This window comes from Dipodomys merriami, unplaced genomic scaffold (assembly GCF_024711535.1).
Source record: "Dipodomys merriami isolate MVZ:Mamm:240054 unplaced genomic scaffold, mDipMer1.0.p SCAF_29, whole genome shotgun sequence".
NCBI lineage: Eukaryota > Metazoa > Chordata > Mammalia > Rodentia > Heteromyidae > Dipodomys > Dipodomys merriami.
This window is the reverse complement of record NW_027204381.1, coordinates 19,084,592-19,106,676: the sequence shown is the minus strand read 5'-3', so window position 1 is coordinate 19,106,676 and position 22,085 is coordinate 19,084,592. Positions and strand designations below refer to the sequence as shown.

At 53.8% G+C, this 22,085-nt stretch overlaps 1 protein-coding gene across 1 annotated transcript in view; it reads left to right on the top strand.

Moving 5' to 3' along the window:
* The window catches only part of Dscaml1 (DS cell adhesion molecule like 1), a 248,320-nt gene extending 226,827 nt beyond the window's left edge, over positions 1-21,493 (top strand). The window contains exons 20-33 of the mRNA XM_070038562.1: positions 4,090-4,229; positions 10,690-10,843; positions 12,231-12,348; positions 12,609-12,772; positions 13,004-13,102; positions 13,565-13,753; positions 14,120-14,407; positions 15,875-16,030; positions 17,532-17,562; positions 17,731-17,849; positions 18,120-18,272; positions 18,759-18,953; positions 19,338-19,649; positions 20,454-21,493. Of these exons, the coding sequence (XP_069894663.1) occupies positions 4,090-4,229; positions 10,690-10,843; positions 12,231-12,348; positions 12,609-12,772; positions 13,004-13,102; positions 13,565-13,753; positions 14,120-14,407; positions 15,875-16,030; positions 17,532-17,562; positions 17,731-17,849; positions 18,120-18,272; positions 18,759-18,953; positions 19,338-19,649; positions 20,454-20,929 (2,594 nt within the window). The 3' untranslated portion in view covers positions 20,930-21,493. The remainder of the gene's footprint in view (positions 1-4,089; positions 4,230-10,689; positions 10,844-12,230; positions 12,349-12,608; positions 12,773-13,003; positions 13,103-13,564; positions 13,754-14,119; positions 14,408-15,874; positions 16,031-17,531; positions 17,563-17,730; positions 17,850-18,119; positions 18,273-18,758; positions 18,954-19,337; positions 19,650-20,453) is intronic.
* Positions 21,494-22,085: the final 592 nt, after the last annotated feature.

The window sequence follows — 22,085 nt, the reverse complement described above, 5'->3', positions numbered from 1 at the left end:
CCTACATGGGACCTCAGGGCCATACAACACAGGAACCTTCCCGGCCTCTGGGAATGAACCACTGGCATCCTCAGACTTCTTGTCTCCTACTTTGGTCAAGACCACTTGTTTAACTCAGCAGGGCAAAGTCCCAGAAGGAGGCCCAGGGGTCTGAGAGTATCATCCCACCTTACAAGGAGAGGAGTCTTCACCCTGCCACCCCTGGGAATCCATGCACACAGCAGGAGCCCAACCCAAGGGCCCCTACCGTCAGGGAAGCCCCACAGGGTAGAGTGCTCATTCCACAGAAGAACTTGCCCAGCCCTGTCACTGACTAGTGAATCACTTCACCTCCACACCCCAGTTTTCTCAGGATAAAAAGGGGAGAATGCTATCTTGTGAAGCCAGACAAACTGACCTACCTGGAAAGTTCTTTCTAAGATGTAACAGAAAGCCTAACTGAAAAGAAGATGAAAGCAACCCATGAGCACGTTTATTATCATAGGGAGCTGGAAGCCCTGTGGGGTGCAGCTCCAGGATTGACACCGCCGGTGGCTCCCATCATTCTGCCATCCTCAACATGGCCGCTGTGAACCATGATTCCAAGATGGCTGCCACTCCCAGCATCCCAGAGAGAACGGAAGAGCCCAGCGGTCTCTTCCTGTCAGCACACCTTTCTGGGGGAGTGGAAGCAAACTTTCCTATTGGCTCACCTTTTGCTAGGAAATGCACTTATGATACCAAAATTATGACTACCAAAATGGACTTATGACCATCTTACACCAAGCCTAGCACATCCTCCAATGTGGTGGACAGAGATGGGGGACTCCACATTGAGTCTGAAGTTGGCGGGAGGGGGGAGAGGGGTGACACCGGAACCCGAGCAAAAGAGAGGTTCCATTTGCAAGGAACTGGAGGAATGGCGGCAGGGAAGCAGCCCATCCACTGGAGTTCCCCAGCCCCACCCAGCTCTGCCGTTTACGGTTGAAGTCATTGCAGTTAACACTCAGTTGGTATGGGAAGCATGCAGGCCATGGCCCCATTCCAGCCCTACTCGCTCTGATTCCCTCTGTCAGAATTGAACAGAGGGACCTTGGGAAATTTAGAAAAGGGGATAGAGGAGGAAGAATTAGTATTGAACACCCATTAGGAGTAGGAATTACTGGAGCTGGATCTAAGAGAAAAATCAAGGGCCAGGTGGCAAACCTAGCTGTGGAGTGGGGTCTCGCCCTAGGGTTGGTTTGCTGAAATCTACAGGCAGTGGCTGAGAGGCTCCACAGTACATGACGTGGAGATCAAGGCCTGCAGGGTTGAGGGCGTGTCTGGTGGTAAACCGCCCCCTCGGCTGAGAGCACAACCACATACAGCACTTTCACTACAAGAGGGAAAAAATGGACCAATTACACATCCCAGCTCTGACTCATCTCAGGCCTGGAAGCTGGACTGAAGTGACCCTGGACTGCTCGCCAGCACCCAGGTTGTGGAGCCCGGCAGAAGCCAATACGAATTTTCTCTTTTGGAAGATGATGTCATCTGAAGCCTCAGATTATTTTGTAAGCAATTTGGCAAATGCTGCGTCTAGCACACGAAAATGGAGACGTGAGCAAAAGCCACCAAGGGAAAGAAAAATGCAAAAGAACAGATCCACAAGAGCTCCAAATTTAAAAAGAGAAAACATGCCCTTTACAATAATTACGCTTGACAAGATTGAAAAGTTCAGAGAAACTATTGCATGGAAAATATAAAAAATAAAAACTAATAGCCTAAATTAAGAATTTAGTGGATGGGCCAGGCATAGTGGTACATACTTACAATCTCAGCACTCAGGAAGCTGAGACAAGAGGATCATGAGTTCAAGAACAGCCTAGACTACATACATAGTGAGGCTCTGTTGAATGAAAGAAGGACAGAAAGAAGGAAAGAGGGAAGGAAAGAAGGGAGGGAGGAAGAGAGGAAAGGATGGAGGGAGGGAGGGAAGGAAGGAAGGAAGGAAAAGGGAGAGAAAAAAGAACTCAGTTGATGAGTTTAATAAGATATTAGATACAACTGAAGAAGTAATTGTGACTTGGAAGATAAGTTAGAAGAAAATACCCAAATGAAACACAAAAAAGATGAATAGAAAATTAAAAGGAGCAGGTGAGAGACAGGGACGTGATCATTAAGCTTTAACATGTATACAAACCACCTGAGAATCATGTTAAAATTCAGATTGCGGTGGTGTGGTTCTCAAGTGGAACCTAAGTTTTGCTTTTCTATCACACTTTTAAGTGAAGCCACCATGGATCAAACACACGAATGTGACTATTGAGGAGAGGGAGACACAGGCAGAAGGAATCCCAAAGAGGAGAAAGAGAAATTTAAAAGCTGATCAAAAATATCAAGCCTGAAATGTAATTCTAATCCTGTAGGTGGCAAGTCACCATAGACATTTTGTGCTAGAGAGAGAGAGAGAAAGAGAGAGAAAGAGTACATGTCTTTGTGATAATTATGTTTGACAAGATTGAAAGGTGGTAGAAAAAATAAACATACCATGCAAACTGTCTAAAACTGGAATATTAATATCCAATATAGGGCTGGTAAAAGCCCTGGCCTAGTAAGTACAAAGCCCTGAGTTCAAAATCCCAGTTCTGTGCATACATATGTATATGTGTGTATATGTATACATATATATATATAGACATACACATACATATATATTCATATATAAGATATAGTGTACTTTACAGCAAAGAATTATAATACTCCATTGGCTAAGCAAATAATTCTAAATTTGTATGTATAATTTCAAAATCTATAAAAAATAAGCCAGGCATAGTGGTACACACCTGTAATCCCAGCACCAGGAAGACTGAGGCAAGAGGATTGTGAGTTCAAGACTAGCACAGGCTTGTGCTACATAATTAGACCCTTTCTCAAAAGGCAAACATATATATATATATATATATATATATATATTACATGTATTTATTCACGAGTAAACACTGATGGGTTATAAGAAGAACAGATGCACGAGTGTATCTGTGCAAAGACAGACAAGACTGAACTCTGGGGTCTGCAGGAAACGCAGGGGAGAGCTGTAGCAGGAACGGGGGCGGGGAGTGGAGAAGGATGCTTCTCAGCCTCTGGCTCTGCGTCCCTCCATGAATGACGACGCTGTGTTTGGTTATTTTACTTGGTCCTAAATTACTGACCACCTTCCCTCCAAGCAGGGCCATAACGGAGAGCTGGCAGAGGGAAGACAAAAGGAATTAATTTGTCCCATCTCTTGAGTGTCTTCTAGGTGCTAGGCAGTCGTATGCTGGGTGTCTTCTTTTAATTAACACGAATTCTCACCAGAGCCCTTTAGCGTGGTTTTTATCTCCATGGTGTAGATGGGGTAACTGAGGCTCGGAGAGGTAAAATAAATGGAATAGGATACAATCACCACCCGCCACGGAGCACAAAATCTCCCAGGAGGGAAGAGGAGAGACCGGCAGCACACAGGAGCCGTGGGGAAGTGGGGGTGGTCTGTGGCTGATCACAGGACGCCCCTGCTCCCCGGCAGAGGTCTGGGCTCCCAGTTAGGAGGGGCAGGCCCAGAGGTGGAGCAGGGCAGCTCACAGTCCACCTAGGACGGCCTTGCTAGTCACTTCTAAGATAGACCACAGAAAGGACCTACCAGTACCCCCAAGCACAGCCCCGGACTCATGGTGGGAAGCAGGTTATGGTTCCAACCTGAAGGACTTCACAGGCCAGCAAGGGCAAAGCAACCGATGCCCGAGGAGGTGGGAGGAAGGGGGAGAGCTCCCCAGCACAGGCCTGTGGTTAGTGAGGGCACTGTATGCAGTGCTCCGCTCAAAGGGACTGTTTCTCTCTAGCCTTCCCCAGGTCTGTGGCTCTGGCCAGAGAATTCTCAAGCTGGCCGCTCCAAGGTCCTCCTGTCAGACTTTGTTACAGGCTCCAAATAACCAGCCTGTCCCACCGGCGTGCCAAGCTGGGCCCTCCCCCGTGGGACTCGCGACTCAAGGGCGCCCCCTTCAGGACGAGCTCCCAAGTTCCCGGGTCCAGCTCTCCCTCTCCATTTCCCACTTCTTCCTTTCCCAAGACTGACCTGCCTCTCTCCCTGTTCAGTACCAGGTCCCCCCGCCGGCATCAAGGCTGTCCCTTCCTCAGCCAGCAGTGTGGTGGTGTCTTGGCTTCCTCCCACCAAACCCAATGGAGTGATCCGCAAGTACACCATCTTCTGCTCCAGCCCCGGGTCTGGCCAGCCGGTAAGTGAGGCTCAGGGCCAGTTGGTGCGGGGTACGGGGAGCAGGAAAGAAGACCCTGTGGGGTTCAACTGTCCTTCAGACCAAACCCTGGGCTGCTGGTATCTGTGCTGCTGCTTGGAATCAGAGACTGGGCGGTGGGCCTGACCTCGGGTCGGTGGTGGGTCAGTCATTCATTCCTCCCCTGCACGGCCTCAGAGGCCCTGGCAGTGACCGGGAGAGCATGCGCATGAGCGTGCAGCAAGGGACATGGCTCCAGAAGGACTCCCTTCCTCCTGGGCTGTGCCCTCTTGTGGTCTTTCTGAGTGGCCCTGCCAGGGCTGGGTGGGCCAGCCCGCACTCGCCAGGCCACGATCGCTCCACCCCAGGGAAGCTCACGGCGTCAGTCCCCTCGTGGCCCCTGCCTTCCTGCACCAGAGTGCACGCCACTCACCCAGAGCGGAGGGCGGGACATCATGGCACCGCCCCCCACAACCACAGACCCTCCTGTGTCCCGCCCAACCACTACTCCCCCCCCACCAGGTGTGAGTTGTATTCACGTTGCTGTGTGTGCATTCACTCACACGTGTGCCTTGTTTTGTACACCCATTCCAGTTGCCTAGCCACATGCTAGCTTCCTGCTTGGGTAGTTTCCTGTGGCACTCCTCGGGTCCCAGAGCCTAGAGACATTCTCTGGCAGCCCCTTGCCACGGTGGGGCACCTGCAGGATGCACCCCTGCCGCTGGGGATTGGAGTCCAGCTGTGACACATCTGCAGACCCCTGGTATTTTCCAATCCGTGTTTTCAGCCATGTCTTTTACCCTCTCTCCCCCCTCTCTCATGTGACACATGCACACGGTGTCTTGATTCTTATGGGCAAGTCTTTCAACACCCCAGGGAGGCTGGGCACCAGTGGCTCAACACGTGTAATCCTCGCTACTCAGGACGCTGAGATCTAAGGATCGAGGTTCAAAGCCAGCCCGGGCAGGAAAGGCCAGGAGACTCTTCTGTCCAATTAACTACCAGAAAACCGGAAGTGGCATTGTGGCTCAAGTGGTAGAGCACTAGCCTTGAGCTGAAGAGCTGAGGGACAGCGCCCAGGCCCAGAGTTCCAGTCCCATGACCGACCCACTGTACCTCTCACCCCTCCCCACTCCACGTGCATGCCCTACAGCTCTTCGCTGTCCTCCTCGTCCTCACTGGGCTCTGCAGCCCCAGGCAGGACAGAAACAGCCCTTTTTCATCTTCTGGTCCCCAGCTGTGGAGCAGTATTGCAGGAACGTCATGGTCACTGATACATGTTTGATGAGTGAATAAGTAACAGCCTGGAGATGGTAAAGCGCTCAGCATTGGGCAGATGTTCTTTCCTAACCATGGGACAAGGTAGTCACTCTCTGCTTGCATCTCCTCCTCTGACAACAAAGTCTTTCAAAGAGACCAGGAGCCTCCATTAGCTCCGGCTTCAGGGTTCCCCATTGCTTGGCTGGAGAGCTTGTGCCTGGCTCCAGAGCAGGGCTCCTGGTCCCCAGTACTTTCTCCTGCTTACGAGGACCCTGGGCCTGTGACAGTCAGCTTTCTGGCACTGTGACCAATACCTAAGGTAATCGACCTTAGAAGAGGGAAGGGGAGCAGGAGTGGAGATGTGGCTCAAGTGGTAGGCTTGACCAAAAGGCCAAACAAGAGCATGAAGTCCTGAGTTCAAGCCCCAGCACTGGCCTACATGAGGATGGTTTATTTTGGCTCCAAAGCCTTTGAGCCTATGGTGAGGTAGCACGGGGGTAGGAGGCACGTGGTAGAGCAAGATGCTCTCCCGTGGTGGCTGGGAGGCCAAAGGAGAAAAGGCCAGCCGGGGCAACATAAAGACCTCATCTCAAAAGGCAGAGTGGGGCCAGGGGCCAGTGGCTCAACACCTGTCATCCTAGCTACTCAGGAGGCTGAGATCTGAGGAGTGTGGTTCAAAGCCAGCCTGGGCAGGAAAGTCCATGAGACTCTTATTTTCAACTAACCACCAGAAAACCAGAAGTGGCACTGTGGCTCTAGCAGTAGAGTGCTCACTTTGAGTTGAAGAGCTCAGGGACAGCATCCAGGCCCAGAGTTCAAGCCCAATGACAGACAAAAAAAAAAAAAAGCAGAGGGTGGTTGGATGCAAAAGTGCCTCCCACCTGTAACCCTAGCCACTTGGGAGATCTGAGGATCGCGGTTCGGAGCCAGGCTGAGTAGGAAAGTCTATGAGATTCTTATCTCCAATTAACCACCGGCAAAATCTGGAAGTGGAGCTGTGTCAGATTATTACCTTTGAGAAAGAAAGAAAAACAAAGCTCAGGGACAGCACCCAGGCCCTGAGTTCAAGCCCCAGAACCAGCACCAGAAAAAAATAAGTAAAGCAAAGTGGGGATTGGGAGGAGTTTCCCTGCTTCAAAGGGGGAAGCCACACTGCCAGTGGCCTCACTCCCTTTCCTCAGGCCCCATGCTTTAAAGGTTCCACCACTGCCCCGTCGAGCCTCAGACTGGGACCCAAGGCTTCAACAATGGGCCTCTGGGGAGCATTCAAGAGCCAAGCTAGAGCAAGGACCTTCGCTTTGGCCTCTCTGTGTCCTGGGCATGTAAGAATCCTCTCTCCCCAGCAGAGATTTCCCGTGGGGTGGCGTCACATAAGGTTACCATAGTGAGATGTTGGAATCCAGTTTCAGCTGGATGGGAAGACTGGGAACAGGGCTGAGGAGTCGGCTGAGTATAATGAGGAACCCAGGGACCCAGCCACCATGTGTGACAATGCTTTGCAGTTCCACCCTGTGTCAGAAACTCATGTGTAAGAGGCGGCTGGAGCAGGTGTTAGGGATGAGCATGGGTGACAGTATAGAACTCTGGGTGTGGTCTGGGGTTAAACACTGATGCCAGCAAGGTTGAGTGTGCACTGTATGCACACACTGGTGTGTGTACACGCTGGTGGGAGGGTAGGAATGTGCATGCACGGCTTCCTCAGCGCAGGAAGTGCGTCTGTGGGGAGGGGAGGAGACACCTGAGCTGCGTGGAGTCCAGGTCAAAATTTTACCAAAGATTTTAGTACATATGCTCTGTTCCCTCTGATCCTAAAGACAATTACAGAAATAAATCCAAGAATAGAAAATTCTAAAACACAGAGAATGAAGAGGAAAATAAAAATGACTTGTACAGTCTAATTGTAGTCTTTGATCCATATATATTTTGGGGTTTGGGGTTCGTTGGTGGGGGTTGTGGTTGGCATTTTACAAAATTTAAATGTTTTATATAATCTGCATTCCTCGCGTAATTTAGGTAGGCCATGCCATCAGATATTCTGTTAAAACATATTTTCTGTTGGCAGTACTAGGGTGATGAACTCAGGGCCCATGCTTGCTACACAGACACTCTATTAAGATAGTGTCTTGGTTATTTTGCTCAGGCTGGCCTGGGACCATGATCCTTCTGTGTATGTCTTCCATGTAGTTGAGATTATGGGTACATACCACTACACCAAGATTATGTGTTGAGGTGGAATCTCACTTTTTTGCCTAGTCTGGCCCTAAACTATGATCCTTCTCATCTCTACTTCCTGAGAGCTTACAGATGTGAACCACTGCACCCAGCTAGAACACCATCTCCAACAGCCATCTCTACATGATCCATTTAACAAATATCAGCATAGTCTATATTTAAGTATATTTCAGTTTCACCCTCATCAGTAATGCTTCATTGACTAGTCTTTACAAAAGTGATATCGTCATATTTCCATAGGTATTTTCTAGGAGTTCCTGGATCACAGCATGAATGTTTTAAAAGTTCTATGTAGACATTTATCAATTGACTTTCAGTAAGTTTACTCTAATTTATGTTTCCACAAGAATGGGTCTACTGTGTAGATTCTTGTGGTATGACATAGACCATCACATTGTTCTGGTCATCCATACTGATTCTAAGTGTGCTTTTGTTTGGTTTTCATTTGGTCAGTTGGCTTTTTTTCTTAAGTGTCTGATTCTAAATTACCTTTCTCTGCTTATTCATTAAGTTGGTTATTTTATACACTGATTCACTATATTTTTCTCCTTTGGATAATTGTCAGTGTGTGCCCTTAATCCATTGTTTGTTATTTTGATTGCCTATGCTTTTTCTTATTAATTTATAAGTGCTTTTTACATATGAAGAATAGCCATTTTCTATCATATGAATTAAAAGTATTTGGGCAGCTTATTCCTTGCCTTCCTGCTCCCAATACAACATAGCATTTTTTCTCAAAGGATCTGAATTGATCATTTACACTTGCCTTTATTTTTGTGACTAGAAAGACATGGAAATATTTACCTATCGTTTCTTCTTTCATAATTTGCCTTTTCCTTTTATGCCTTTGATCCACTGGGACTCAATTAGTGGGAAGTGATTTCAAGAGATGAAAGAGAAGGCACCAGGATCTGGGTCAGATGCTGACGTTGTCAAGGGGACAGCAAATGTCCCTGTCCCGTGCCAGTACCAGGGTTCACTTACTCCAGAACATACCAGCACACAAGCTTTCTTCACACATGCAGGAACAGGCTGCCTGCATGCACGTGCATGCACACACACACACACACACACACACACACACACACACACACACACACACACACACACACACACACACACACACACACACACACACACACACACACACACACACACACACACACACCCCTCTATCCTCACTGACGACAAGCCCAGAGAACGTCTTCTGGCTACAAAGAACATACACCAGTACCTCCCGCTGCCCCACAGTCAGTCTCACACAGGGCTGGCGAAGCTGCTTTGCTTCCCAGCTCGCAGAAGAGAACACTGAGACCCAAAAACAGAGGCGACACTGGAGGCCACACTCACAGGCCACACAGAGCCGCTGCACCTGCCAGACCTCGTGCGCAGATGGGAACTATGCACTAGACACACACAGCAGCCCCGAGGCTGTGGCTGGAAAGGGTTTCCTAACTCAAGATGGCTCTGTCCCCAGCAGGCCTTGGATTTGGGGGCTAGGCCTGCCCCCTTGTGGGGGAGGCAGGAGGGAAAGTCTGCCTGGGTGGGGGGAAGAGGGGTCTGGGAGGAGCCTGTGCCTGCTCCCTAATATTTCCCTGCAGATGGCCTGAGGCCAAAAGTGATGTTTTCTTCTCTTGTTACAAATGAGCCGACTTTTCTGTCCTCCCCCCCCCCGCCCCCACTCCCACATGCGGGCCTCAAAGAATGTCCCTCTGTGACCCCATATCTGCCTGGAGGCCTGTCCGTCCGCACGTGCACGCATCTCCACGGCCCGCTGCATGTGGACATGTGTGCAAGATCCTGTTGCTACAGAGATAACTAATTATTAGCTCCCTCTGGCCTCAGGGCCCCCATCTGTTCCCCCCTCTCCTTGGACTTCCGCTGCCCTGATTTCAAAGAGACCCTGGTGCTCTCCTCCCCTCCCTTCCCCACAGCTTGCCAAAAAAATAAAATAAAATGAGAGTCAGCCCCATCCAGCCTGTGCCAAGGAAGAGGCTGACAGGAGGGCTGCAAACTCGCGCTTATCAAAAGCTCCTTCTCAAATTCATTTCAATATCTGAGCCTCTGGTTTCCAAGGCAACATAATCTTTTCATCAAAGCAACTGGTAAAAAACCACTGGGATCTGATATTGTTTTGTTGGCAACTTGTCAAAACTGTCATTTGGTTAAAAAAAATTTTTATAGATTTATGTAACCTACAAATATATATGGTGATCTATACCACTAATAATCATTAATAAAGTGCTGCCCAGTAAAACTCACACGGTCCCCCCCTGCTTCCCACAGGAGGAAGGAAGGAAGGCAGGAAGGAAGACAGGAAGGAAGGTAGGAAGGCAGGAAGGAAGACAGGAAGGAAGGAAGGAAGGAAGACAGGAAGGAAGGGAGGGAATGAGGGAGAGAAGGAAGGGAGGGAGGGAATGAGGGAGAGAAGGTAGAGAGGGAGGGAGGAAGGAAGGAAGGAAGGGAGGGAGGGAGGGAAGGAGGGAGGCAAGGAGGGAGGGAGGTCTATAATTAGACAGCAGGACTGAGAGGTGACTAAGAAAGGGAACAGGCCGGGGGAGCTGTCTACACCTCTGATAAGGCAAAGGCAATAATTGAGCTTCTCAGCTTTTCCCCTGGTTTGGGGACCCTTTGTCCCCCATTCTCCATTCTGTATCCCTCATTGCGCATGCAAAACACTGCATTCCTTGACGTGACGCTACAGTTGCCAGAGCCTGGATCCCTCAGAGAGGTAAACTGAGGCTGGCCCCTGCCACACCACAGGCAGGACAGCTCTATTTCCTCCAGACACTGAGGCCGGCACAAAGTGTCCACTATGGCTTCAAAACTTGGAAAGGCCACAGTGGACAGCACCCCGCCTCCCGCCCATGCCATGCCCTCCTCCCAGCCCTGGGCGCTGCGCACGGGGCAGGCTGGAGGCCTCGGGAGGCCTGGCCTCTGCCTCTTAGTTGGGCTTTGCGCTGTCCTGCAGGCTCCCAGCGAGTATGAGACCAGCCCAGAGCAGCTCTTCTACCGGATCGCCCACCTGAACCGCGGGCAGCAGTACCTGCTCTGGGTGGCCGCCGTCACCTCAGCCGGCCGGGGCAACAGCAGCGAGAAGGTCACCATCGAGCCTGCCGGCAAAGGTAAGGAGGCTAGAGCTGGGGCAGGTGGACAGAAGCTTCCAGATGCTCTTGTCCAGAGTTCTAGCTCTTCCAAAATCAGAGCTCTGTGCCCCACGCAGCACCTGTGCGCGGCTGGCAGCACTGGGCCCTCGTCCCCGCCCCTCCTCCCACACCCACCCAGCCAGGCCTCTGCTGCCCTCCGACTCCAGCAACCCCTTGCCTGTTCCTGCACCCCGCTCCTGCCAGCTAGAAAGGGGGTGTCACCATGTCTCCCCACCCAAAGCCACGCCTCTGCCTCAGTGCTCAGCTTCTGCACACGTCACAGGCACGCTTCTGGGCCCGCCGCTCCCTTGGCCATCAGCTGGCTCTGGCGGGAAACAAGGCCTTTCAGAGGCGGACCCCATCACCTCTGACCTGGACTCCCGTGCACCCCACTTGTCACAAGATGACAGCTCTGCAGCCCCAAGCAGCAGTGGGCCAGTTCTTCTGCCTCCAAGCCAGGACCTCTCTCCACCAGCCTCCTCACCCCCTTCCGCCCCTTCTTGGGGCTCCTCTCCTGGGGGGAAGGGGGAAGAAGGGTCCTGGAGCCTGCATTCCTCCCCAGATGGCTGCCACTGGCCCCGAGAGCAGGGGACAGCAGGGGACTGGGGACCTGGGCTCTTGACAAAAGTCTGGGCCCACCCCATAGGTATTAACTCCAACACATTCCTACAGGGCATTGTCCTTCCGGGAACGCATGTGCATTGGCAACCCTACACACACACACACACACACACACACACACACACACACACACACACACACACACTGAGAGCAGCCATATACATACATTTCTTGATTTTTTTTTTTTGGTTGGTTGTGAGGCTTGAACTCTGGGCCTGGACACTTGTCCCTGAGCTTCTCAGCTCAACGCGAGCGCTCTACCCCTTGAGCCACAGCACCACTTCTGGTTTTCTGTGGCCACTGCTTCATCTGCAGAGCCCGCTCCCTTCACCCCAGGGACACTCCTGGTCTCCTCCATCCTGCTTGAGGATGACCCCAGGGTGGTGTCGCTCCTGGTGGTCTGCCTGCCCTCGTGACTCCCAAAGCAGAGAGTGTCCAGTCCCTGCTTCTGTCCTGTGCCCCAGACCCACCCAGGGGTCAGGGTCCTCGGCCTCCCCTGCCCCACGAGCCCTCCTCTTGCAAGGGCGCTGTCCCCACTGAGATGGCCCCAAGTCATCTCACCTCCCCCATCTCTTCCAAACCAGTCTCCAGGTTCTTGTCCAGAGCCCCTCGAGCCTGCAGCCCGCCACTGGTCATCTGTGTCCCTCAGGTCCACCTCCACTGTGGCTTGGATGGCAAATCCAAAGCAAGCAAGCCAGGGTGTTAAAGGGTACAAGCGGGTGGCTCTTGGCCTCTCTTCCCGCAGCCCCAGCAAAGATCATCTCCTTCGGAGGCACCGTGACCACGCCCTGGATGAGAGATGTCCGGCTACCTTGCAATTCAGTGGGAGACCCGGCCCCCGCTGTGAAGTGGACGAAGGACAGGTGTGTGCTGGGAGCCAGAGCGGAGGAGAGGGCCAATGACCACGGCTCCCGCAGCAGGCCCGCCTCCCCGCCCCGCCCCTGGCAGGAGCCCAGGGTCGCTCTTCCCTGAGCCGGTGAAGAAACCAGGGTACCCCCCAGGATGGTATCCTGGGGTAACCCCACAAGCCACCTTCTGCCCCCAGCTCTATTTCTCCCACACGGAGGGAGGGAGCCAGGACGAGGGTGCGTGCCATAACACATCCCACCCCCTTGCCCGGCAGTGAGGACTCGGCCATCCCGATGGCCCTGGATGGCCACCGGCTCATCCACTCCAACGGCACCTTGCTGCTGCGTGCCGTGAAGGCCGAGGACTCCGGCTACTACACCTGCACGGCCACCAACACCGGCGGCTTTGACACCATCATCGTTAATCTTCTGGTACAAGGTGAGGCCCGGGGAGGCGGGCGAGGCTCTGGAAGGGTGGCAAAAGCCCGGCCTGAGTGGGAGATGGAGGCTGGGGACAGTGGTGGGAAAGGAAGAGGAGGCAGTGGGTGAGGAGATGGAGGACGGGTGTGGAAGCGCTCGCGCTTTCCCATGGGGGGTGGCGGGACCTGCACCCCCCCCCCATCGGGATACTTAACCCTTTGTGCTGAGGGGGGTTGGCTTTCCGTCACAGTGCCCCCGGACCAGCCCCGCCTCACAGTCTCCAAAACCTCAGCTTCATCCATCACCCTGACCTGGATCCCAGGGGACAACGGAGGCAGCTCCATCCGAGGTGAGGAGGGACGTCCAGGGTCCCACACGGCAGGGTCCCCTTGTCCCCCGCCCCGTAACCCACAGGAAATGACCACAAGATACTCAAGCCCGTGGGAAATGTGCCCACCCCCTTGCTACTTGTCAGCGGGGTGCATCCGAAATCTGCTTTCCTCTCCGGGTTGGGGTCAGAATCTGCTTAGCCACAAGCTCCAAGAGATGCTGCGGAGGCAGTTGGTCAGAGCCCCCCACCCCACCCCTCCTAAGCCTTACTGCTCTGTTTTCACACTAGAGCTAAGCTGAATGGCAGATTCACCTAGGGTGGACCTGATACCATTGCTAATTTGCATCTCATTTGCATATGCCCCTCCCAAAGACCAAAGGGCTCTGCCCCTGCCTGCGGTCTCACCCTCATGATACCCGGGCAGTCCAGGCCGGGCCTCTGCTGCCCTGCCTGCCCGCCTGAGCCGAGCCCCTCCGGCAGGCTTCGTGCTGCAGTACTCGGAGGACAACAGCGAGGAGTGGAAGGACGTGCTCATCAGCTCCGGCGAGCGCTCCTTCAAGCTGGACAGCCTCAAGTGCGGCACGTGGTACAAGGTGAAGCTGGCCGCCAAGAACAGCGTGGGCTCCGGACGCATCAGCGAGATCATCGAGGCCAAGACCCACGGGCGGGGTGAGGCCGGCTCTGGGACGTGGTCGCATCCCAGCGGGGAGCTGGGGGGGGTAGAGGGGGATGGGGTGGGGGTGGCAGCCCAGGGCGTGGAGGCCTGGCCTCGGGGGCTCAGCCTCCTTTCCATCACTAGAGCATAGAGATGACAGAATCATGGTCCCCAAGGAAAACTGTGCTTGCTTCCCCACCAGGGGACACAGGTGACTCCCCCTCCTCCCCCTCCCCTCCCCTCCCCCTCCCTCATCCCCCCCCCATCTCCTCCCGTAGTCCCAGCTACCCCAGGGAATCCTGTCCAGCGGGGACAGTCACTCCCGGCCCTGGTGAGCTCTCTAACCTCTCTCCCCTCCCCCCCCCTCGGCCCCCCCCCAGAGCCCTCCTTCAGCAAAGACCAACACCTCTTCACCCACATCAACTCCACACACGCTCGGCTTAACCTGCAGGGCTGGAACCACGGGGGCTGCCCCATCACAGCCATCCTGCTGGAGTACCGGCCCAAGGGCGGCTGGGCCTGGCAGAGCCTGCGGGCCAACAGCTCCGCAGAGGTGTTTCTCACCGAACTGCGGGAGGCCACGTGGTACGAGCTCCGCATGAGGGCTTGCAACAGCGCGGGCTGCAGCAACGAGACCGCCCAGTTCGCCACCCTGGACTACGACGGCAGTGAGTGTGGGAGGGCGGGGGGGAGCAGACAATAGAGACACAAGTAGAAACTGAGGCAGGAATGCAGCAGGGCACGGAGCAGTCCAGTGACAGCAGGCAGGCCAGGAGACAGATGCACCGGTGACCAGTACGAGCAAGCTAACAAAGGCCGCCGGAGCACTAAGGATGGACAGCCTTTAAGACGTAATCTTGAGCTGGGCACTGGTGGCTCACACCTAGAATCCTAGCCACTCAGGAGGCTGAGATCTGAGGATCACAGTTTAAAGCCAACCGGGGTAGTGAGATCCATGAAACTCTTCTCTCCAATGAACCACCAGAAAACCGGAAGTGCTGCTATAGCTCAAGTAGTAGAAGGCTAGCCTTGAGCCAAAGAGCTCAGTGACAGCACCCTAGAACTGACGAAAAATAAAAATAAAAAGATGTAATTGTTTCTCTCGGTTGCTGTGGGAGATGAGCGAGGGGGAGACAGAGATGCGGCTCGGATCCTGCCCTCCAGAAGCTCTGCAGGCACCTATGTTAGTCAGGATGAGACAGTCTGTGCAGCTGCAACAAACAAAAGCCGGTGGCTTAGCCAGGGAAGACTTTGCTCTTGTTCTCATAAAGTCTTATGGAGAGTTGGCCAGCAACCACCTGTTAGCGGTGCCCTCTCTCACAAGAAGCCCCAAACCCTCCTCCTCCCCAAAGAGAGAGAAAAGACACCCTAGTTCTTAACCAAGTTGGCCAGGAGCTCATGCTCCTAGCTTCTTCACACTGTTGTCCAAACCTGGCTCTCATCTAGCGGCAAGGGAGTCTGGGAAGGCTGAAAACTGCCTTCGGTGAGCCTCTAGCTGACACTTGCCAAGCCGTGTGCGCGCACGCACAGACATACTACAGAGCTAGGGGAAGCCCACCGTCAGAAGCTAAATTAATGCTACCTATGTGATAAGGAAACAAAATTAAAGTAGCATGTAAGAAAGGGCCCAAACAAGGCAGGCTTTTTGTGAAAGAACGTGGAAAACAGGCCAGGATGGGGGCTTGGCCCAGGGTTCTGTGGGCAAAATCACGTAGCATTGTCTCCTGCAAGCACCCAAAGTTAGAGGGTATTGTCCATGGAGGGGCAGCAGGGAGCTAATGCAGGGGTTTTAGTCCCAGAACCCCACTGCCTTGATTTCTTCCTACTGCTCTTCCTCCGTTCCCCAAATCTGGGGCAGGATTTAAGGCCATTTATCCATCCTCGAGGATTAAACATTGGACCCCAACAGGCAGGAAAATGACTCTGAGAGACATTAGGACGTAATTCCCGAATCATATGAGGAAGTTATCTTTGTGGCTGCTTGATGGGGGCAGTGGAGAGGGCCAGAGCTCTGGGCCAGGAGGTAGAGGTCAGGGACCAAGAGCAGCGGGAAGTCAGCGGGCTGCCAAACTCCAGGGGACTGCACCGGTCCCGGCTCTCGAGGAACCCCTGATTCTCTGCTTCACCCCATCCAGGTACCATCCCACCCATCAAGTCCGCTCAGGGTGAGGGGGATGATGTGAAGAAGCTGTTCACCATCGGCTGCCCGGTCATCCTGGCCACCCTGGGAGTGGCACTGCTCTTCATCGTGCGGAAGAAGAGGAAGGAGAAGCGGCTGAAGCGGCTCCGAGGTGAGTGAGTGAGTTTCTGGGGGAGGGCGTTGACTCCCCGCCACACTGACCATCCTTCCACAGACCACAGTACCTCCTAGGCAAGAGAGACTGCCTGGGTCCCCGCACTGGAGAGTCGCCACTGAAACCTTCTGAACTATCCTCAGCTGTTCACTGTGCACTGCCTATGCCACAGTGGTTGGTAAAAACATGCAAACGGTTTTGTCACTTTAGGACTTTGCTCAGTTCTGACCACGAGGTTTCCATGCCAGGCCAGGTGTTAAAATACTTTGAAGTGCCTACTGGTTGCTTCGTAAATGTTTGCTCACTAGTTTGGAAAACATTGAGTCTTCTGTGAAGATATTGCTAGACTTTAGAAATCAGGAACCAAAAAGAACATGTCCTTAGAGCGTTCACAATATAATTCGAGACGCCGAGAGCCCATACAGCACAAAAGAGGCACTATCCAGTATTCCTTGGGATGTTCTAGAATTGAGTCTGGGAATGACCGGATGATTCATCATGGATGGATGGGTGCTGGTGGCTGGTTGGATGCTCGAATGGCTGGATGGATTGGTAAAATAAAAAGTTGGATGGATGGATTGATGGATGGATGGATGGATGGATGGATGGATGGATGGATGGATGGATGGGTAGGTGGGTGGATGGATGGATGAACAATTTGGAGGCTAGGTAAATGACAATATGGATATTTATATGGTTGGATAAATATTCATTGGAATGGTGGGATAATCAGATGAACAGTGGATGGTTGCATGGAAGACTGGATATACAAGTGGAAGGATGGCTGGATGGATGTTGAATGTGTGATAGGATGTTGGATGGTTGGGTGAATGAATGGATGAATGCTGGGTTGGGTGAGTTAAGTGTATGGTTGGATAAATAGATAGGTAGTACGATGGTCAGATGCATGCATGCAGATCTCACAACCATGTAGCTAAGTCACAGAGCTCTTATAGATTACTGGAGCCCATTGAATCTCCTCTCTTCCAACCTTACAATCACAATCACACTCAAGGCCCCTTTGACGTAAGCCAGGGACTCTCAGACAGACCTCTCTATGAATATTTAGGGCACCATATCCTAAAGGAGGGAGTGAAGCCTCTGGGTGGGTGTGAGGATTTAGTCCCATCTCTAACTCACCCTCCACCCTCCTCTTCCCAAAAGATAACTGAGGATCCCTCACTGGTGCTCAGTTCCAGGCTGTCCCCTGGGGAAGCATTTCCCATGCCCCTTCTCTTTTGGGAAAGATCTATGAGATGAAACCCTGAGGGAAAGGAAGACAGGTGTGAGCCAGATCCTGAATTGGGAACAACAGAAATGTCACCCCATGTTTGGCTGTTCTGTAGGTCCTCAGAATTCGCCTCCCATTTTAGGAGGCTCTCCCGCCTTATCCCCAATGCCTCTTCTCAGCAGCACCCCTCTGGAACTCCGTGCTCACCCAGCTCCCTCCCTCTCTCTCTTTCCCTTTCCCTCTCTCTCTCCCTCTACTGTTTTACAGATGCAAAGAGTTTGGCAGAAATGTTGATAAGGTGAGTATACACAGCTGCTTCCTCTTTCCTATCCTACCATGAGCCCTGCCACGGACCCAGGAGCTCCTATAGTAGAAAACAGGCTCTAAGGTCCCATTGTCCAGCAGGCCCCGCTCCCCATCCCGCATGTCTGCTGAGCCCCCTCTCCTGCTTTCCTCCCCCTCTCAGCAAGAACAACAGAAGCTTTGACACCCCCGTGAAGGGGCCGCCCCAGGGCCCGCGGCTGCACATTGACATTCCCAGGGTCCAGCTGCTCATTGAGGACAAGGAAGGCATCAAGCAGCTGGGTGAGTGGCAGGTGCATGTGCTCTCTACGCGGCTCTAGGTATGCGTTCCCAAGCCACAGCCCATGGAGGGAAGCCACCCATGCCAGGTCAGGGCCAGGCCTCAGCAGCCTTGGCACCCACCAACGCTTCTCTCCAAGGCCGTTTCTCTTTGTTTCTGTCCATGGGTGAGAATTTGGGCAGGGGGACAGGGCTGGGGGCGGGGAGAAGGGACTCAGCATAGGAGAAAGAGAAATTTGGGGAGGCCCCGGGTGATGCTCTTTCTTCCTCTAGGAGATGACAAAGCCACCATCCCCGTGACGGACGCGGAGTTCAGCCAAGCCGTCAACCCACAGAGCTTCTGCACGGGCGTGTCTCTGCACCACCCCGCCCTCATCCAGAGCACTGGGCCACTCATCGACATGTCTGACATCCGGCCGGGCACCAGTATGCATTCTCCCCAGGGAGACGCGGCGGGTCTTGGCACAGCATGAGTCAGGGGTGATTAAAAATACAATTAAAAAAGGAATCAGGATGGCATGTGTTGGAAGAAAGAAAAACAGAAATCACCGGAATCAGACCCCCGAAGACCTTGCTTACAGGCTCACTGGCTGTGGCTTTGGGCTTGTGGCTAACCTCGGAGTTTTGAGAGCCACCTGGGTCTGCTCGCTCTCCGGTGGACTTCAGTAGCAAACGTGGCGATTCTGGACCCAAGGCTGGAATCCACCAAGGACAGTCAGGAGGACAGGGGAAAGACATGGCAGGCAGGGAGGATGGGATGCTGCCCGCTGCCCCTCCCCCCATTTCTGCTGTCTTATTCCTCTCTTCTGGGGTCAGTGGCGTGGTGGTCACTCCCAAGGGGACATCTGTGGCTGCTTTTGCCTCTCCTTTTGCACTAAATACCAAGTATCTCTTTTGCTTCCCTCTACACAGACCCAGTATCCAGGAAGAATGTGAAATCGGCCCACAGCACCCGGAACCGGTACTCCAGCCAGTGGACCCTGACCAAGTGCCAGGCCTCCACGCCTGCACGCACGCTCACCTCCGACTGGCGCACCGTGGGCTCCCAGCATGGCGTGACCGTCACCGAGAGTGACAGCTACAGTGCCAGCCTGTCCCAGGACACAGGTGGACGCAGAGCCCGCTGCCTCCTTCCCACCCTCCTCTCATCCCCACCTCCCATCCTCCCTCCACCTCCCCACAAGCTCCTGAGTTTCCAGTCACAAGCCCACCAGCCATCCACTGCATGTCTAGGACAGAAACACTTGACCTCATTGATCTGGGCTTCATTAAGGAATTGTTCAAAGGCTGCGTGTTGCAGGCAGGGGTGGGGAAGATGCTCTGCCTTCATTATCAGCTACCTACGGGCAAGAGATGGACATGGTGGCCTGGTCGCTTCAGGATGGCCCCTGGGGTTAGGGGCGGAGTTACGCTCAGGATTGAGTCAAATCCCTCCTCCTCCCCAGAGCCCCCTGCCCTCCCCTTTAACCCCCTTGCCTTCTGTGCCCTCAGACAAAGGGCGGAACAGCATGGTGTCCACGGAGAGTGCCTCTTCCACCTACGAGGAGCTGGCCCGGGCCTACGAGCACGCCAAGCTGGAGGAGCAGCTGCAGCACGCCAAGTTCGAGATCACCGAGTGCTTCATCTCAGACAGTTCCTCCGACCAGATGACCACCGGCACCAACGAGAATGCCGACAGCATGACGTCCATGAGCACGCCCTCTGAGCCGGGCATCTGCCGCTTCACCGCCTCCCCGCCCAAGCCCCAGGACGCCGACCGGGGCAAGAATGTGGCCGTGCCCATCCCTCACCGGGCCAACAAAAGTGAGTGCTCAGATCGCCTTCCCCTGCAGTGCCCTGGCCGGCCAGCACCTGCACCCCTGCACCCCGCTAGACCCTGACAACCCAGCACGCCTCCAGGCAACGAAGCGTCAGGCAAAGAGAGCTGGGGAGCAGGCAGCACAGACCTCCCACACCCTTGCTCAACCTCTGAACCTCTCTGGTCTTAATTTTCTTCTTTGCAAACGTGAAATGATACTATCCGCTCCGCACTGTGGAAAGGGGTATTTCTATTGAAATGTGATGGGCCGATGCCTAGGAAGATCTCACAGAGTGGTGGCAGATCCGTAATCCGAAGCTGTGCTAGATGGGAGGCAGCCTGGTATGGGGGCCGCTGCCCTCTGGTCTCAGCTCTGCTTGAATTTATTCCAGTAGAGCGAGGCTAGCAGCCTTGAGTGTGGTAGTGCACGCCTGTAATCCCAGCTACAAGAGAGGCAGAGGTGGGAACAAGGGGAGGGATGGGTCCCATGGGTGACACAGTCAGACCCCACAGGGTGAGGAGAAGCTGCTGGGAAGCCCTTACCTTTAGAAGCAGGGAGCTTTCCCTCACTCCAAGTCTCCCGACCTCTGGTGACCATTGAGCAGCCATATTACTGAGCCATGACTGAGTGCCAGCCACTGCTGCCGCACCTCGTACCCCACGCTTCCTACAGGCCTGGAGGAACGTGGGATCATCCCCCTGTCCCTGGTAGAGAAACTGAGGCTCAGAGAGGCGAGGCGTCTGGTGTGGGGGGAAGGAGGGAGGTCCCAAGCCTCTGTCTCTGACCCGCGCTGCCCCTGTGATTGCAGGTGACTACTGCAACCTGCCCCTGTATGCCAAGTCGGAGGCCTTCTTCAGAAAGGCAGACGGCAGAGAGCCCTGCCCGGTGGTCCCGCCCCGGGAAGCCTCCATCAGGAACCTGGCTCGAACCTACCACCCCCAGGCCCGCCACCTGACTCTAGACCCTGCCAGCAAGCCCTTGGGCCTCCCCCACCCGGGCGGCCCTGCTGCGGCCACCACAGCCACCTTACCTCAGAGGACTCTGGCCATGCCGGCGCCCCCGGCGGGCACGGCGCCCCCCGCCCCCGGCCCTGCCCCCCCGGAGCCCCCGACGGCCCCCAGCGCTGCCCCTCCAGCCCCCAGCACCGAGCCTCCGCGGGCTGGGGGCCCACACACCAAAATGGGGGGCTCCAGGGACTCACTCCTCGAGATGAGCACATCGGGGGTTGGACGGGCTCAGAAGCAGGGGGCCGGGGCCTACTCCAAATCCTACACCCTGGTGTAGGGGTGCAGCGAGCCGAGCAGCCTCCCGGCCCCTTCCTCCCCCCCGCACCCCCCACCCCAACTTGGACCTCCAGCCTCATCCACCAACTGGGCTGTTTCCTGTTTTCTTTATATTTAACAGACAAATGACAACCAACGACAAGAAGAAACTCCCCAAGTCATGAACGCTTGTACATAGGACTCTTTTGTACAAATCAAACTATTTTCTTCTTCTCCATGAAGCCAGGGCACAAATCAAACCCCCACCCCCAACCCTCGAAATCCGCGTGCAGAGATAGATACATATATAGAGGAGTGGGAACACACCAAGCTATATATCTATATATTTCTCACACCTACTTTTGAGACAGGCACAATGACAGCAATTTTTTCCCCTCCTCCTCCTCACCCCCACTTCTGACTAGGTGGTTTTGACAGAGACCAAACTCCCAACTCAGACACACTGCATGCGATTTTACTGTTCCACGAAAACCAGGAGTTGCTTCAATTTGCAGATGCTTATGTGTTAATACCTTTTTCTATGAAAAAAGACCCAGCGCCGTGTGCAATAAAGGTTATGTTTCTATGTGGTGGCTTTTTTCCCATCTGGCAGGGGCCAGTGGGGAGAGTGGAAAGGCGTCTGTGCGACGCATGACTTCGGCTCAGCCCTTGAAGCTTTTTTAATGGTTTGCCGTGAGCCGGAGTGCATCCATGGAGCCTGTCTTTTGTTCTCAGATCTGGTGCTGGGTTCTAAGAGGGGGCTAGCTCCGTGGCTTTGAACAAGTGCCTAAACCCCTCTGCGACAAATGTTCCTCAGCTGTAAACCAGGGACATGTGTTGTTCTCTATGAGAGCTCTGAGGAGTCTGGGGCAAGGGAGAAAAGCTCTCCTCCCTTCTCTCTTCCAGGAAGCACAGAACAAAACCACTAGCAAACAGTGTTGTGTAAGAGCTGGGAGTGGAAAGGAGATGGTGCGAAAGGATCATGGCCATCAACCAGGGACCAACGTTTTGGTTACACCTATAAGCCTAGATACTCAGGAGGCTGAGATCTGAGGATCATGGTTCAAAACCAGCCTGGGCAGGAATGTCCCTGAGATTATCACTAAAAAAAATCAGAAGTGAAGCTATGGCTCAAGTGGTAGAGCACTAGCCTGGAGCACAAGAGCTCAGGGATAGTG